At 39.4% G+C, this 15,032-nt stretch overlaps 1 protein-coding gene across 1 annotated transcript in view; it reads right to left on the reverse strand.

Moving 5' to 3' along the window:
- LOC121274566 (collagen alpha-1(XXV) chain) overlaps positions 1 to 15,032 on the reverse strand; it is a 161,765-nt gene that overhangs the window by 33,324 nt on the left and 113,409 nt on the right. Inside the window, exons 17-21 of the mRNA XM_041181932.1 lie at positions 11,165 to 11,209; positions 7,336 to 7,380; positions 7,157 to 7,228; positions 5,704 to 5,775; positions 1,189 to 1,239 (exon numbers count right to left, since the gene is read on the reverse strand). Coding sequence (XP_041037866.1) covers positions 1,189 to 1,239; positions 5,704 to 5,775; positions 7,157 to 7,228; positions 7,336 to 7,380; positions 11,165 to 11,209 — 285 coding nt within the window. The remainder of the gene's footprint in view (positions 1 to 1,188; positions 1,240 to 5,703; positions 5,776 to 7,156; positions 7,229 to 7,335; positions 7,381 to 11,164; positions 11,210 to 15,032) is intronic.

The raw sequence follows: 15,032 nt of genomic DNA on the forward strand, positions 1-15,032 counted from the left end.
ATTACATCACACATAATGGTGGTAAAATGAGTACAATGGTACCATCTTGTTATGCTTCAATTGATGTAAAGTGACTTGCTGCATTTTAAAATGTTCTGTAAAATGATCTGGAGGACATTTTGGAAGAACTCTTCCAACCCTGCAGAGTGAACTGAGAAACAACTTCTTTTCAGTCCAAGTAACTGTGGAAATTTGTGTTTTTGTGGGATGTGGCTATCTTTACAAACACAGTAAGGACATGGTAACAGCTAGATTTTATTTATTCAATGAAGTTAGAATACAGGTACAGCAAGTAAGTAAGGCAGCAAATGGAATGTTGTCATTTATTGCAAGGGGAATGGAATATAAAAGCAGGGAAGTTATACTGCAGCTGTACAGGACATTGGTGAGATCACATCTGAAGTACTCTGTATTGTTTGGGTCTCCTTATTTGAGAAAGGACATGATTGCGTTAGACCTACACCACATGGACTGCAGCAGTTCAAGAAGGCAGTTCACCAAAACCTTCTCAAGAGCAATTAGAGATGAGCAATAAATGCTGGCTAGCCAGCGACACCCACATTCCATGAATGCATTTTTAAAAAGCAGCTCAGAGAAGGTTCACTCGACTCATTCCTGGAATGAAGGGCTTATCTTATGAAGAAAGGTTGAACAGGCTGGGTCTATAACCATTCGAGTTTAGAAGAATGAGGGGTGATTTTATGAAACATATAAGTTCTTGAGGGGATTTGATAGAGTGAATACCGGGCGGATGTTTCCTCTTGCGGGACAGACTAGAATTAGGGGACACAATTTAAGAATAAGAGGTCTCCCTTTTAAGACAGAGATGAGAATTATTTTCTCTCAGAGGGTTATTAGGATGCTGAATTCTCTTTCCCAGAAAGCAGTGGAGGCTGGGTAATTGAATTTACTCACGACAGACAGAGTTCAATAGTTGATAGATAAGTGAGTCAAGGGTTATGGGTGGCAGACAGGAAAGTGGAGTTGAGACCATAACCAGATCAGCCATGATCTTATGGAATCCCAGAGCAGACTCGAAGGGCTCATTGCCCTACTCCTGCTCCTAAATCCTATGTTCCTATGTGTAAGAATAAACCCAGGTGACGCACGGCTTTCAAGAACATTCACATATCTTTCAGCAAATAGGAATGGAACATTCATATTCTCAAAACAATAACTGTTACTTACCATTGGACCTGGTGGACCTTGTGAGCCAGTAGGTCCTGGGGGTCCTACAACCTGTACAAATAAACAACAGTTCTGTAAGGCAGTAATCAGTGTGTATTATTTTTTTAAAAATTAAATACTACCGGCATGTTCTGTGTATTTATATTATCTGAGCACTCTTATCCAACAATAATATAGAAATGTTTATATCGTGTTTCTAATGATAAAATGTCCCAAAGTGCCTACTAGATTGGGGAATGAAACACACACTGAATTGGAGGGAAAGGGCTGGGTAGAATGGAATTATGGGGTAGGCCAAAGTGGTTGAGAGAAATGTAGGGTTTTGAAAGCAAAACGTAGGAGACAAGTGGCAGCTCAGAGGGCAGAGTTACAGTGGGTGAATAAACAGCTGCCTGTGGTGGAGCAAAGGCAAAGAGAATGAAGCATGTCATTGAAGCAAAGTTTGAGAGCAAGGACTTGGCCTGAAGGCAGGCATTTAAAGGCAAGTAGAAAGGTCTTGACAGTTAATTCCTAAGGCCACAGAGAGCCAGTGGATTGTGAGAATCGAGGTGATAGACAAAATGATTTGGAGGACATTTGGTTTCTTCCAACCCTCTGAAATGAGTGAGCTTCTTTACGTAGCTCTGGGGAAATTTGTGATTTTGTGGGATTTGTCTACCTTTACAACTACACAGCAAGGACATGATAACAACAAGATTCTATTTACTCAAAGAAGTTAGTATGCAGGTACAGCAAGTGACTAAGAAGGCAAATAAATGGCTTTTCAGTGTTCAAAATCAAGGGCTTTAAGCATTATGAAGAATCTGCAGGTTGTGGAAAGTGGAAGCAAGGAGGGTGGTTAGGAAAGCATTGAGAAGTCAATAAGCCTCAAGGTAAAAAAAGGCTAGGATTAGAGCTCTGGTGGCAGTGGGAGAGATAGGGCTTTGAAAGGTGAAGTTGCAAAATTGTGGCAGGTGCAGAAGAGCAGCAGAATAAGGCACAAAGGCTGCCAAAGAAATTAATTTAGAACACAGAAAAAAATAATGAAAAAGGATAGCAAATGAAAGAGGTAAAAATATCAAGGGAATTAAGTATAAGAGGAGATTTGGAATATCCTCCTGATTGGATGCTGTAACTGTTTAAGAGTCTATCCTTTTCTGTCAATCATCTGCCAGTTGCAGTTGATTGGGAGAACCCCTGAGGAAATTCAGGCAATTGTGGTTAGAAGGAATCTAAAAAGACTTGGGAATAATACAAGATGGCTTGTGCAGTGTCAGTGGAACTTTGGTTTTAAATTTAATAAAAAAGGTACAAACACCACTTTCTTTGACTATACTCCCAAAACATTTGATCCTAGCCACGTGAATATTTACTTTAGTCAATCAATACTCATTTCCAAATCATGTCCTCAAGATTTTATGTATACCGCTCAAAGCAATCACGATGGGCTGGATTGGGAGTCCCCGGCTGAGTCAGGAAGGCTCAACAGACCTTTAGAAATGGAGGGCAGGATCCAGATGTGGAAGTCTCACCCTCATTTCCGACAGATCCAATTTTTGCTGGTAGGGGAAGGGGGCAGTACAGGATGTGATTCACACAGGTGGGAAACCCGAACTCTGCAAGGCCATTTCAAATCAGTGCCTAGTTCAATCAGACCATATTTTGACTGTTGCAAGCGCCTTAACCTGCAGTGTGGGAGTCATGAATTGATGGAGTAGATGTAAACACTCTTGGTGGGCATATAAGATCTGTATAATTGTCATGATGTAAAATCTTTTTAAATGCCCCACACTTTAAACTTTTATAAAATCAGGCTGCAGTTGTTAGTGAGAGTTATAAAAACCCTCTGCTAGACTGCTTTGATTAACAAGTGTAGATTGGAATAAAAGAAGCATCTGGTTGTGCAGTTTCAATAGAGAATGTAACTCTTTCGAGTACCAAACACATTTCCATCTGTTCCTATTCAGATGAAGTTACATTGTTTCATAGTTTGCCATTGTGAGATTTGAACTCTTGATCTTGGGATTACAAACCCAGTACCATAACCACTTGGCTATTTAGGCCAAGCCCTCAATAGAGAATATATTGTCATTTCCCCAAGGGCTATCATTATGTCATTATGAACGCTTGGTTGAGTTTCAAAAATTAAACTTATTTCAACAGGGAGTTATGAGTTCAGTTTGATTGAGAGCTTAAAGAGACAATTAAAGGATCAGTTGTCTTTAATGTGGGGTCTGAATAGAAGTTTGTTTGTTTTTAAAAGAGATTAACCACTTATGGAGATTTAAAAGTTTTGAATGGATTTTATGAATGGGAGTTTCTTTCACTTTAAAATGTGTAGGAATGAGAGTTGGATTAGATTGTTCTAAATTTATTTTTTTTCACCTCCACATGGCTCCTTAGGTATGCCCATGGTGAATTATTGAGTGAATGGCTATGAAGGTGGCATGGAGGCAATGAGGAGCCGAGGTTGGGCGGCGGGGCCTGAGTGGCATTGAGGGTATGAAGGGCCATGGGGTGGGTGGGAGGCATGAGTTGGCTTTGGGTCAGCATGGAGGTTATAAGAGGCCCTTGGGAGTCGGTTGGGGTTGTGAGGGGTGAGGGCTAGAGGGCCCAACAATTCTAAAACGACTGTGCCAAAGTCCCAGAGAACTGAGGCTGGCCTTTTAATGAGCCTATCTCCACACTCACCCGTCTCGGCACTCACCCTCCCCTGTGGCCAATTATGCCCTGCTTCTGGGATTGGTGGGCCCAATTCTATCGCAACAACCCCCCCACCCCCCCACCCCCACATCCCACCCTGCCACGGCCCCACCCACCCCCAGTGTGAAAATTGGGCTTTTTGGGGTACTTAGTTATTGAGGCAGGAAAATTTCCCAACTCAAGCTACCTCCTTCAGGTAGCCAATCTGGCCCAATATCTTTCTTTAAGGTAAAAATTTCCTATGTTAGTAATTCTTATTTGATGGCCAATGTATATATTAATTGGTGGATTGAGTGGCTTTGGATTTTTCACATTGTTCATTAACAATAAGGTGATATAATCACTGAAATAATGATACATTCAATAACAGCATATTTATTATTACAGTATCCAAAACAGACTGTGTGTACAAAACAGAATGGGCAAATGTAGCAACAGAATTGGTTATTCTTTCTAAAGGATTACCTTCAAATTAATTCAAGTAAGAAACCTACTCTAAACCTTACTTTATGCCAGGCTCAATTTGGTGGGAAAATTCCAAAAGGTTTACTTTGGAGGTTGGACTTAAGTTCATTTGGTTCTGCCAAAGTCAATGAGGCACTAGATCCTGAGGATTACTTGCTGACTGATTCATGTTATGTATTCCAAACTCTGCGGTGGTACATTCTTCAATCAGCAAAATAAACGTGTTTTCATATAATTCCATCTCTGTTTTTCTAACAAGGAGTGTGATGCATTGTGTTTTCATTAGAAATACTGAGAAAATTAAAAATTTCAGATCTGCAATAGATACTGTCTTGAGTTCAGCATCCTTACAAACTTTGTAAGTGGCTCTGTGCCCCTATGATCTAGAGTGTACCATTACTACTTACTATCTGACTACATAATAACATTGGTCTAGAAACTGTAACATTAAGACCCCTCATTGTATGCACTGGACCCTTGTAATTTCACACGTGCCTGGTGTTTATTTCTCCTATCTTACACTAGACGAGCTGTTAACTACTCGAGTGAGATGAGGCCAACTACAAACTGATAAGATGGTTTGTTTTACATGCAGTATGAATGATCAGAATACGTTTTTCAATGAAATTACATATTGTTCCTTGGAAAATTAAAAAGCCAGCTACTACACCCCTGTTAGTGGATTAAACCCATTTTATAACCTATCAATCCCCGCCAATACCAGCTGGCAATAACTTCTCTTGTTATATGCAGCACGTGGGCCATACCTGAAAACCTCGAACCTAGCTCCGGCCAGATAGAATGGAAAGCATCTCTACTTCACTCACTGTTTCAAACTGGATGAGCTGAACTCATTTTATGTTCCATTTGTTCACTGTCACCACAGCCTTAGTGGGGCTGTTGGCATTGTCTTGCTCCTTCTTTGGCTTTCTTCAAGTCTTCCTCAGTCCAGGTCTCAATGTTATCCACCCGTCTGATTTCCCTTCTTCCTTTTCTGATTTTACCCTCAATTGTTGCCAGGACAAGGCTGTCGGGTCTTCCTTTCCAATGCCTGTACCTGGCTATCTTTCTCCTGTTAACTGTACTTCAGTTGCACAACTTTTCCTCCAATAAACCTGTTCTACCTGAAGGTATATGAGTCAGCAGGATACTTATAGTGACAGTAATAAGTGACTCTCTGCATAACAAGGAGTTATTTAATACACAGTCCTACTTAAACAATGCATGATGTAAGAATACCGATAGAATCCTGCATTCTTTATTATTAAAGCAGTAAAGTGGTGTCTTGTTTGACAATGAGTAATCAGAGAGTTGTTGTAATTTACTATATGAAATGATGAACAGAATAGCTAGTTTTGAAGAACTTACTGAAGTGCCTTTTGGACCAGATAACCCATGATCTCCTTTCTCTCCTTTTTCTCCCTTTTCTCCATTAACACCCTGTCCAAACAAAAATCAAGAGTTACAACCAAATTGTGAATTAACACTTGATGAATTGAACTTCCCAAAATATCTTATTTTCAATATAAGCAAAAGTAGTTTTAAGTAATGATGGAAAATGTTTACTCTTGTTGAATGGTGTATGGAATCCTTAACATTCACCTGAAACACTGGAATAAGCAGATTAATGCCAATGTTTAATGGACAACATTCAATGAAAGGACAGTATCTGCAACAATTCAGCATTCTCTCAGCACTGGAATGAAATGTTAGCCTAGATTGAGTTCTTGAGTGACATTTGACTGAACAACCTTTTAACTTGGAGGCAAGATGCTATCAGCTGAGTATGGCTCAATTATGGAATATGCTCTTTATTTTTCTATTCTAATCAGATGCTGACTTTCATCATAGGATGTTTAGAATATAAAAGCAAGGCATTATGATTCCAGTTATACTTTTGGAAGAATATATTGTCTTTGGATTGATGGATGGTCAGTGAGGATTCACCAGGAAGATACTGGGATGAAGGGTTGTAGGAATGATGTGAAACTATAACTTTAGGCTTTACTCCCTAGAAATTAGAAAATTAAAGGGATGATCCAATTTAGCTGTCTAAAATAATGAAGGGAATTGACAATATAGAGAGGGAATATCTCTCTCCTCAACTAGTAAACACCAGAACATGGGAATATAATATTAGACCAAAATTAGAACTAAACTGGTTAAAATTGAATCCAGAAAACTGCTCTTCATAAAAGAGCTGTGAGAATGTGAATACACTGCCAAGAAAGTCATAATAAAAAGTCAACCAAGGTGCTTAGATATTTATTGGAGAAGTAATTGTGCTAAGGAATATGGAGAAAGGATTGAGGAACATAGGTGTAAAACTACATTTCATGACTGCCAAAATGGTAGACTTGCAGGACTTAATAGTGAAATCCTATTGCTATGTTTTGCAATCCTAATGCTGTTGGGCTCATTACTACAAATACATTGATCAGTTCAACTAACAAACAGTTCTGGAGTTAACCTGTCTTAAAATGGCTAGTTAGCTGTAAGAGTCACCTAAGTCTACTCTCTTCCTCACCTGATGGACACATACCTGCATTTGCCTGTTGTGCCACAAGATTACAGACAAGAGAGGGGTTAATTGTTTATCTCCTTATCCTAGGGATGTTGAGGCCAATTGTAGTACTCCTCCTGTTGGCTCACTTGAGATCAACTAATTCAGCACAAACCTGAGATATTCATGTCTATACAACTCTAGTTTCACACCATGCATTTAGCAAGTGGAAATTGTACAACTCTTTCTCAGTACAGAATATTAAAATCTGCTTTTAAATTTCCTCACAATAACTCTGACCATATCAAACCCACTCACAGGTAATCCGGGTAATCCTATGCTTCCTTTATCTCCTGGAATACCAATGTCACCTTTTGAACCTTTAGGGCCCTGAAAATGAACACAAAAAATTAATTCCATAGAAAAATTCTTCAAAGCTTTTTATTAGAAATATTGGGGGAAAATTAAAACCATCAAACATAAGATGATTTCAGTACCTGTGTTCCCTCAGCTCCAGGAAGTCCAGGATTACCAATGTCTCCCTGTCGTTCAGTATAAAAAGGAATGCAAAAATATCTTCCAGTGAATGAGTGCAATAAGTCCTCATTTTTTTTTTATCAAGTTGCTAATGATAAGCCAAGTCCATGTGTTCTCTCTCTCCCTCCCTGCTACTAAATATAACATTTTTAGTGCTCCATATTGAAATTGGCAGTAAGGACATCGGACCCAGAACTTCATTTCCATCTTCAATGCCCTGGTCTCCATTAAAGCCATTACTCTCTCTTAACCTGGCAGCCTCCCTTGGTACGGCCCTCATCTCTGTACCCTCGATTCCAATGTACGTAGGCTTGGATGGATATGGTGAACAACACTATTCCGGAATTATCTTGGAGTGCAAAGATAATCCCGGCTTCTTTTCTCTGCTGCAAACCGTCTTCTTAAACCCCTTTCCCCTGTCTCTTCCACCATTACTTGCAGTAACAAGAATTTGTGGACTTCTTTGTCACCAAGACTATCCAATCAGCTATCTCTGCTACTTCCCTCTCATCTCCAAGCCCACTGGGCCAAAATTCCACTGAGGTTGTCCCTTATCTCAAACCTGAACTTACATTTTTCTCTAGTTTATCTCCTATCTCAACATCTGCTTTTTCTGAGCTCATCTTGTCCATGAGATCCACCTCTTTCCTTGATCCTATTCCTACTAAACCACTGACCATCCAACTTCCCTTCCTGGTTTCCATGTCAGCTAATATTGTTAACAGTTCTCTCTCCTCAAGTGTCATCCCCCTCCCTTTTAAATCTGCCACCATCACCCTCTCCTAAAAAAAAAATCCTTCACTCCTCTGTCCTCAAGAACTCCTGGCCCATCTTCAACTTGCCTTTCCTCTCCAAAGTTTTTGTACGTGTGTTGCCTCCCAATTCTGTGTCATCTTTCTCTGAACTTTATATTTGAATCGCTCCGATCAGGTTTCTGCCCCTGTCACATTACCAAAATAACTCAAAGTAACAAATGACATCCTATGTGACTACGTCAAAATTAAACTATCCGTCCTCATTCTTTTTTTCATTCTTTCATAAGATGTGGGTGTCGCTGGCAAGGCCATCATTTATTGCCTATTCCTAATTGACCTTGAGAAGCCAACAGTAAGCCCTTCCTTGAAAAACTGCAGTCCATCTTGTCTAGGTACAACCACAACGCTATGAGGAAGAGGCCTGTTCTCAACCTGTCTGCAGCCTTTGACACAGTTGACCAACCCATCCTCCTCCAATACCTCTTCACTGCTGACCAGTTGGGTGGGACTGCTCCCACCTGTTTCCATTTTCATCTATCTTCCTGCTTCTGTACTATTACCTCTGGTGCCCCCCAAGGATTTATCATGGGACACCTCCTCTTTTTCATCTACATGCTGCCTCTTGTTCATGTCGCCTGAAAAAAGTGTCAATTTTCAGCAGCACTGTTGACAGGTTTACCTGACCACCAACTTTCTCAACCCCTTCAGTGTCCCTAAATTGTCACACTGCTTGTCCAATGTTCAATATTGGATGAGCAGAAAATTGCTCCTACTAAATATAGGCAACTAGGCCAAAGCCACTGTCTTTAGTCCCTACCACAAACACCGTTTGCTAGCCACTGACTCCATCCCTCTCTCTGGCAACTGTTTGTAGCTGAAACAGACTGTTTACAACTTTGGTATCAACTTGACCTGAAATAAGCTTCCGACCACATACTTGTGCCATCACCAAGACCGGCAATTTCCATCATTTCCATCAGTGTCTCTCTTCTCTGCCTCTGCTTATCGGCTGCTGATAACCTCGTCCATGTCTTTGTTACTTCCAGACTTCATAGAATCACAGAGTGCAGAAGAGGCCCTTCGGCCCATCGAGTCTGCACCGACACGAGAAATACCTGACCTACCTACCTAACCCCATTTACCACCACTTGGCTCATAGCCTTGAATGTTATGACTTGACTATTCTATATGCTCCTGATTGATTTCCCATATGCTACCCTCCAACAACTTGAGGTCATCCTAAACTCTGCTGCCTGTATCATGACTTGCATCAAATTCATTCAACCTATCACCCTTGTGCTCACTGACTTACATTGGCTCCCAGTAAAGCAACGCCTCAATTTTAACATTATCACTGTTGTTTTCAAATCCATCCATGGCCTTGTCCTTCCCTATTTCTATAATCACCTCCATCTTCCCAGCTCTTCAAGAAATCTGCACTCTTCTAATTCTGAGTATCCATGATTTTAATCGTTCATTGGAAGCCATGCCTTCAGCTACCAAGACCCTAAGCTCTGGGATTCTCTCCTTAAACTTCTCCACCTCTCCACTTCACTTTCCTCCTTTAAAACACTGCTTAAAACCTACTTCTTTGACCAAGTTTTTACGTGGCTGTCAGTCTTTAGAATGCACCTGTGAAGTGCGTTGGGGCATTTTATTACATTATAGATGCTTTATAAATATGAATACTAGTTGTTGCTGTTGACATCATATATATATACATAAAATCAAAGCTATATATGCTGGGATTTTACAACGATTCCCACCGCGGGCGGGACCAGAATATCCTGGCTATAGTCTCAAATTAAATCTAGCCACATCTAGTCTGGCATTAATGTTTACTACAAGGTAGAGTGCAGTAGCCTAGTGGTTATGGTGCTGCCTTAGCAACCTAGAGGTTGTGAGTTCACAATCCTACCACAGCAAGTTTTGAAATTTTATTTAATAAATTTAGTAATGTGTGACCAATAAAGCTGCTGTGTTGTTGTAAAAGCGCAACAGAAATCATTAGTGACCTTCAGCAAAGGCAACCCACCACTCCTACCTGGACTGGCCTGCATGCAAGTTCAGTCCCACGCTATGTGGTTGGCTCTGAATGCAATAAATACTGGCTTGCGAGTCTCATTCACATTTTAAGTACAAATTAGTGGTCACTTAAATGGCAATGTTACCTTTCCTAAAATAACCTGTTCTTACTGTACATTTGTACAATTGTCCTGTTCTGCCACCTTATCTTATTTACTTCAAGTCAGAACAACTTGGCTTGACTGAATCATTGCCATAAATACAGCAATTGGGACATCTCTTGGAATTGTGCATTTTATTGATTCCTAATGTACTAGATTTGAATAAGTATTGAAATGTTTTATTAAAAAGGTGGAAAACGCAAATGCTGGAAAACAGAAATATTGGAAATGCAATCAGAAGCTGAAAGGGAAATATAGGTTAGCATTTAATGGGAGACCTTTATTAGAGCGACAGCATCAGATTTTGTGGTAATTTGGATACAGTCCCATCTAAAATGTTACTGTATCATTTGCTTTCAGATACTGACTGACCGACTGTGAATTTGTATTTTTTTTGTTTTATTTTTGTTACAAAAATATCCAGTGCAATAGGGCTTCTTTGTTTTAAGGAAAAAATTATTTGCATTCAATAACCCAATAAGCAGGTTCCACTTAAATAGTGAAACATTTAGTCACGGAGCAGCTGTGCAAGCTTGCATGCAGTTCCTTAATGTTACTTTATGGAGCTTTATATAAGCCAGCGTTATTCTGAACAGGTTTGTACCGATTTAATGGGGGGCATGCAAACCTGTGCACATGTTCCACCTGAACAGATCTCACACTGGCTGTGCGTAAATGAACACTTACAATACAAATCTGCTTCCTTTAAAATCAGCAGCACTGACAGCAGGAAACCAAGTTTCACTCTGCACCATCCTTTTCAGTCTATGTCATTAAAATGAGGCTGTCCCCAGTGACTATTGAGAAAGCCCACTGTCAATCGTGGAAAATAAATAAGGATTTCTTACCTTTGGTCCTGGCATTCCTGGAGATCCTTGAGGCCCTGGTGGTCCCTGATGACCCAGAAACAGAAATGAATTACTTTTGCATGCAAAGAATTGAAATATTTTTAGATCAACATCCTTCCATAGGTCATGCAATTTGTTTTTATGAAATCAAAAATAAAAGCACAACAGTACAAAACAAAGCTGGCCAGGTGCTAAACTAATAGAACATTGATGAAGAACGTAAGCAATGAGTGGTTATTGTAATTCACTAATAAGGTGTACCAAGAAGCTTACATTAATGGCAGGTTATATAGAAATTTTCTTCATTCAGTGTATTAACACTGTTATTGGTCTGAACTTCAGCATATCAGACAATTATTTACAACAGCCTGAATTCATAATAATACAGCCATAAAACATAACAGCACATGCAGTAACCCTCAGGAACCATCATGTTACCGTCACAGTTAAGGTGGCGATCCTCTGTTGACAATGCCAAAATTAAAGAAAGAAAACGTAAGGACAAACTTGTAAAAGTTTTAACTATTTCTGCAGATTATTTATTTCTGCAGATGGATATGTACTGAAGACATACTGTACATTGAATATATTCCTGAAAGCTGGGTGGCTGATTTTATTTACTAGAGCCTGGAATTTCCTTGGAGCTGCTTCTTTTCCATTGCCGTAACTTTACCAGAAACCCCATTTGTGAATATAAATTGGGTTTCCACTGGGCTTCCGATTTTGCAGCTCTGTCCATCTACTGCAGTTCTGTGCTTGTTACTTTTGGATCAAGAAAACAATCCTTGTATAGATGCAACAAAGCCCAAGATGGTAAGTTCGCCTCCTTAGTGGCTGATGTACTGATGAACTCTTGTAGGCATTATAAAATAGAGCCAAAGGAAAAGGTGAAAAAGATTTTTTTTTGCAGCAGCAGGTTCCCGATATTCTTCCTAAGTTGACTTAAAATGACCTACAAGCACCTTTCCTATTGGGCCTAAGGTGAGCTTCAAGGCCAACTGTAGGAGAGTGCATCCTACAGGAAAGTGACATTACCTTTTCTTATGTCAGACAGAAGAGAGCTGTGACATTTTCAAATTAGGATTAATTTATATACAGTTCTCAACTGTGGCTTACTGCGCATTAGGAGCAGGCTGAGATGGCTCAAACACGTTTGAAGCAATTATCTTAGTGTCATGAGAGGAAAGAGTGTTTCATCCTCTCTGCTTGGGCTGGATTCAAGTCCAAAATCAGAAATTAAAGGGCATTGTCCAAAGTCAGTCTGGAAATTTAGCAGTAATTTTCACCATCACCATTTGAGCATAGACCTTGCAGGGCAGTTCACCCACCCATTTTGGAACCTGTCCCATTCCATTGAAATCAATGAAAATTGAAATTGGATGCTTTTTACAACAGATAGACAATCTGCTTGTTATGAAAGTATAATCATTTTCATAATATTTTTCTGGTTATTGTAAAGTAGGTTTATGGATGTGTGTATAGTTGGGTCTGCCTGTGTGATTTAATTACATTTGGAGTCAGATAGACTGCAAGTTTGGAATTATTAAAAGAAACTAGATATAGAAGTGTGCTTGAAGTGCTAATGAGTAAACATGGATGCTGGCTTAGCATGTAAGGTGTGGAGGGAATTGGCATTTTTAGATAAATGAAGGGATTGTTTGGATTTCAAAAGGATGTTAGTCTGTTTTACAACTGGCCAGATAAGTAAGGCTAAGGACTATGTTTATTTTTCCCAAAAGTTACTGACAATATTAGCAAGATTAAAGTTTTTATATTATGGGAAAGGTACCATTCCAAAGACATGTGGAACAATAGAATTTACATATTAAAGAGAGAGAAACATATATAAAGGAGAATGAAAGGCTATGTGAGGAGAGATCCATGTAAGACCGAACAGGAGTGCATGAAACAACCTTCAAGAAGCCTCCAGCCATTTGTGCATGAGTCTGTTTTGTCCAGTAACTCAAGTTGGAGAAAGCCATTTGGAATTCCATTGTAAAGTGGGTACTGTGTCAACTTGCTGGTTTTGGTTTTAAATCTTAAATCTATTTTGGATGGCTGCCTTAAAGTGAGTGTGTAACTGGAAGTCAGGTTAATTAGGAATTTTAGGAGTTGTTATAGCAGTAAGCAATTGTTGTCTTGTGTGTGCTTGAAATCTTTTATTTTGTTAATCAATATTTTAATTTAATTTTTAAGATCTCTAAAGGTCTTGGCAGACTCAATACCTCTGAATTCAATGTACACAAAAATGCAAATTCCCTCCACACCTTACATGCTAAGCCAGCATCCATGTTTACTCATTAGCACTTCAAGCACATTTCTATATCTAGTTTCTTTTGATAATTCCAAACTTGCAGTCTACCTGACTCCAAATGTAATTAAATCACACAGGCAGACCCAACATCTTGCAAAATCATTGTAATAGTGGGACCAAGTTTCCCTTGTGGATTTGGTCTGCCTGGCACACATCATCTGCCACGTCATAACACTGCTCTACTAGTTTACTGTCCAAGTAGTGAAGGCGAGAATTACTAACTCAGTCTTGTGATTGTGCATTCACAATTATCCCATCCATGCCAGCAATGCAGATTCCACAGGAAAAGGCTGACTAAGGGACCGCTAGAGCTTTAATGCAGATACTCCCACAGGATTTATTTAGATTTTCAATAATGCTTGTTTATTACTGGATAAAATTTTCTAGGATAAAATGTACTTAGCATAAACTGTTTTATTACAATGCAAAAGCCCACACAGATGGAAGAAGCCTTCAAGGTTGTCATGGGAACTGAGATATGAAAACACAATCCAACATTTTAAAACCAATGGGTTAAAAGCTCTCTACAATAACTCCACTTCAAAATAACAGTATTTTAAAGTTAAGGCAGTATTTGATTAATATATATGTCTGGCAATCTGTGCTCACTGTCCTAGGCAATCTAAAAAGACTAGCTGTTCTTAACAGCACATCTGGTACCTATATCTATTGCTATGATATAACCTCAATGGAAAACAAAGTAAGGAGTATATAATTGCACAATTATTTTTTAGCAAACAGTATTATACAGGTAGGATAACAGACCAGTATAGATCTGCTACATATGATGAGAGATAGGAATATTACAAGCAGAAGATCATAGTCTTTCATGATATCAATCTAATATTTGCACTCTGAGTTAAGTTTGCATTTAAAGCTAAATTAAGCTAATAAAAGCTTTGAAGACACTGAGATAAAAAGAACTTCTTATATCAACAGATGCTTGAGACCACAGAAATGAACAGAAGAGCCAGAAATAAAATTGAGATCAAAATAGAGATACTGGGGCTGAGATTCCACAATCTTGCTTTGTTGCCATGACTGTTTTGGCGCTGACCTCTGCTCCTGACCTCACCAGAGTATCTGAGTTCAGGGTAGGGTTAGCTAATTTGCGCAGTTTTGACTGTCATCCACACAAATATAGGGGTGCCAACAGGGTTGTTGGAGGATGGCGGGGGGAGTGTGTGGTGGTGCAGGAAGATACTGCACTGACTAGCCATTTGAGAAAGAGGCAGCATAACTGGCAGAAAGTGGTCAGAACTCAGAAGGAAAAACAGTTCGGACCAGTATTCTTATTTCCCAGTTTTTACTGTGTTTCATTTTAAGGTATACAAGACCAGTTCAGACCAGTATTCTTATTTTCCAGTTTTTACTGTTTTTTTTCATTCTCGGAATGGTGGAATGGTGGAATTGAGGCATCTATGTAACAAGGACAATCCCATTTATACTTCCAGTTCCAATGGGTATGCACCCACAGCATAAAACCACTCACAACTTAGCACTGGTTGGTTCTAAGTTGACAAGTTCACTCAGAGACCCCATTAGGTGCAGAGT

This window comes from Carcharodon carcharias, chromosome 1 (genome assembly GCF_017639515.1).
Source record: "Carcharodon carcharias isolate sCarCar2 chromosome 1, sCarCar2.pri, whole genome shotgun sequence".
In the NCBI taxonomy this organism is placed as follows: Eukaryota; Metazoa; Chordata; class Chondrichthyes; order Lamniformes; family Lamnidae; genus Carcharodon; species Carcharodon carcharias.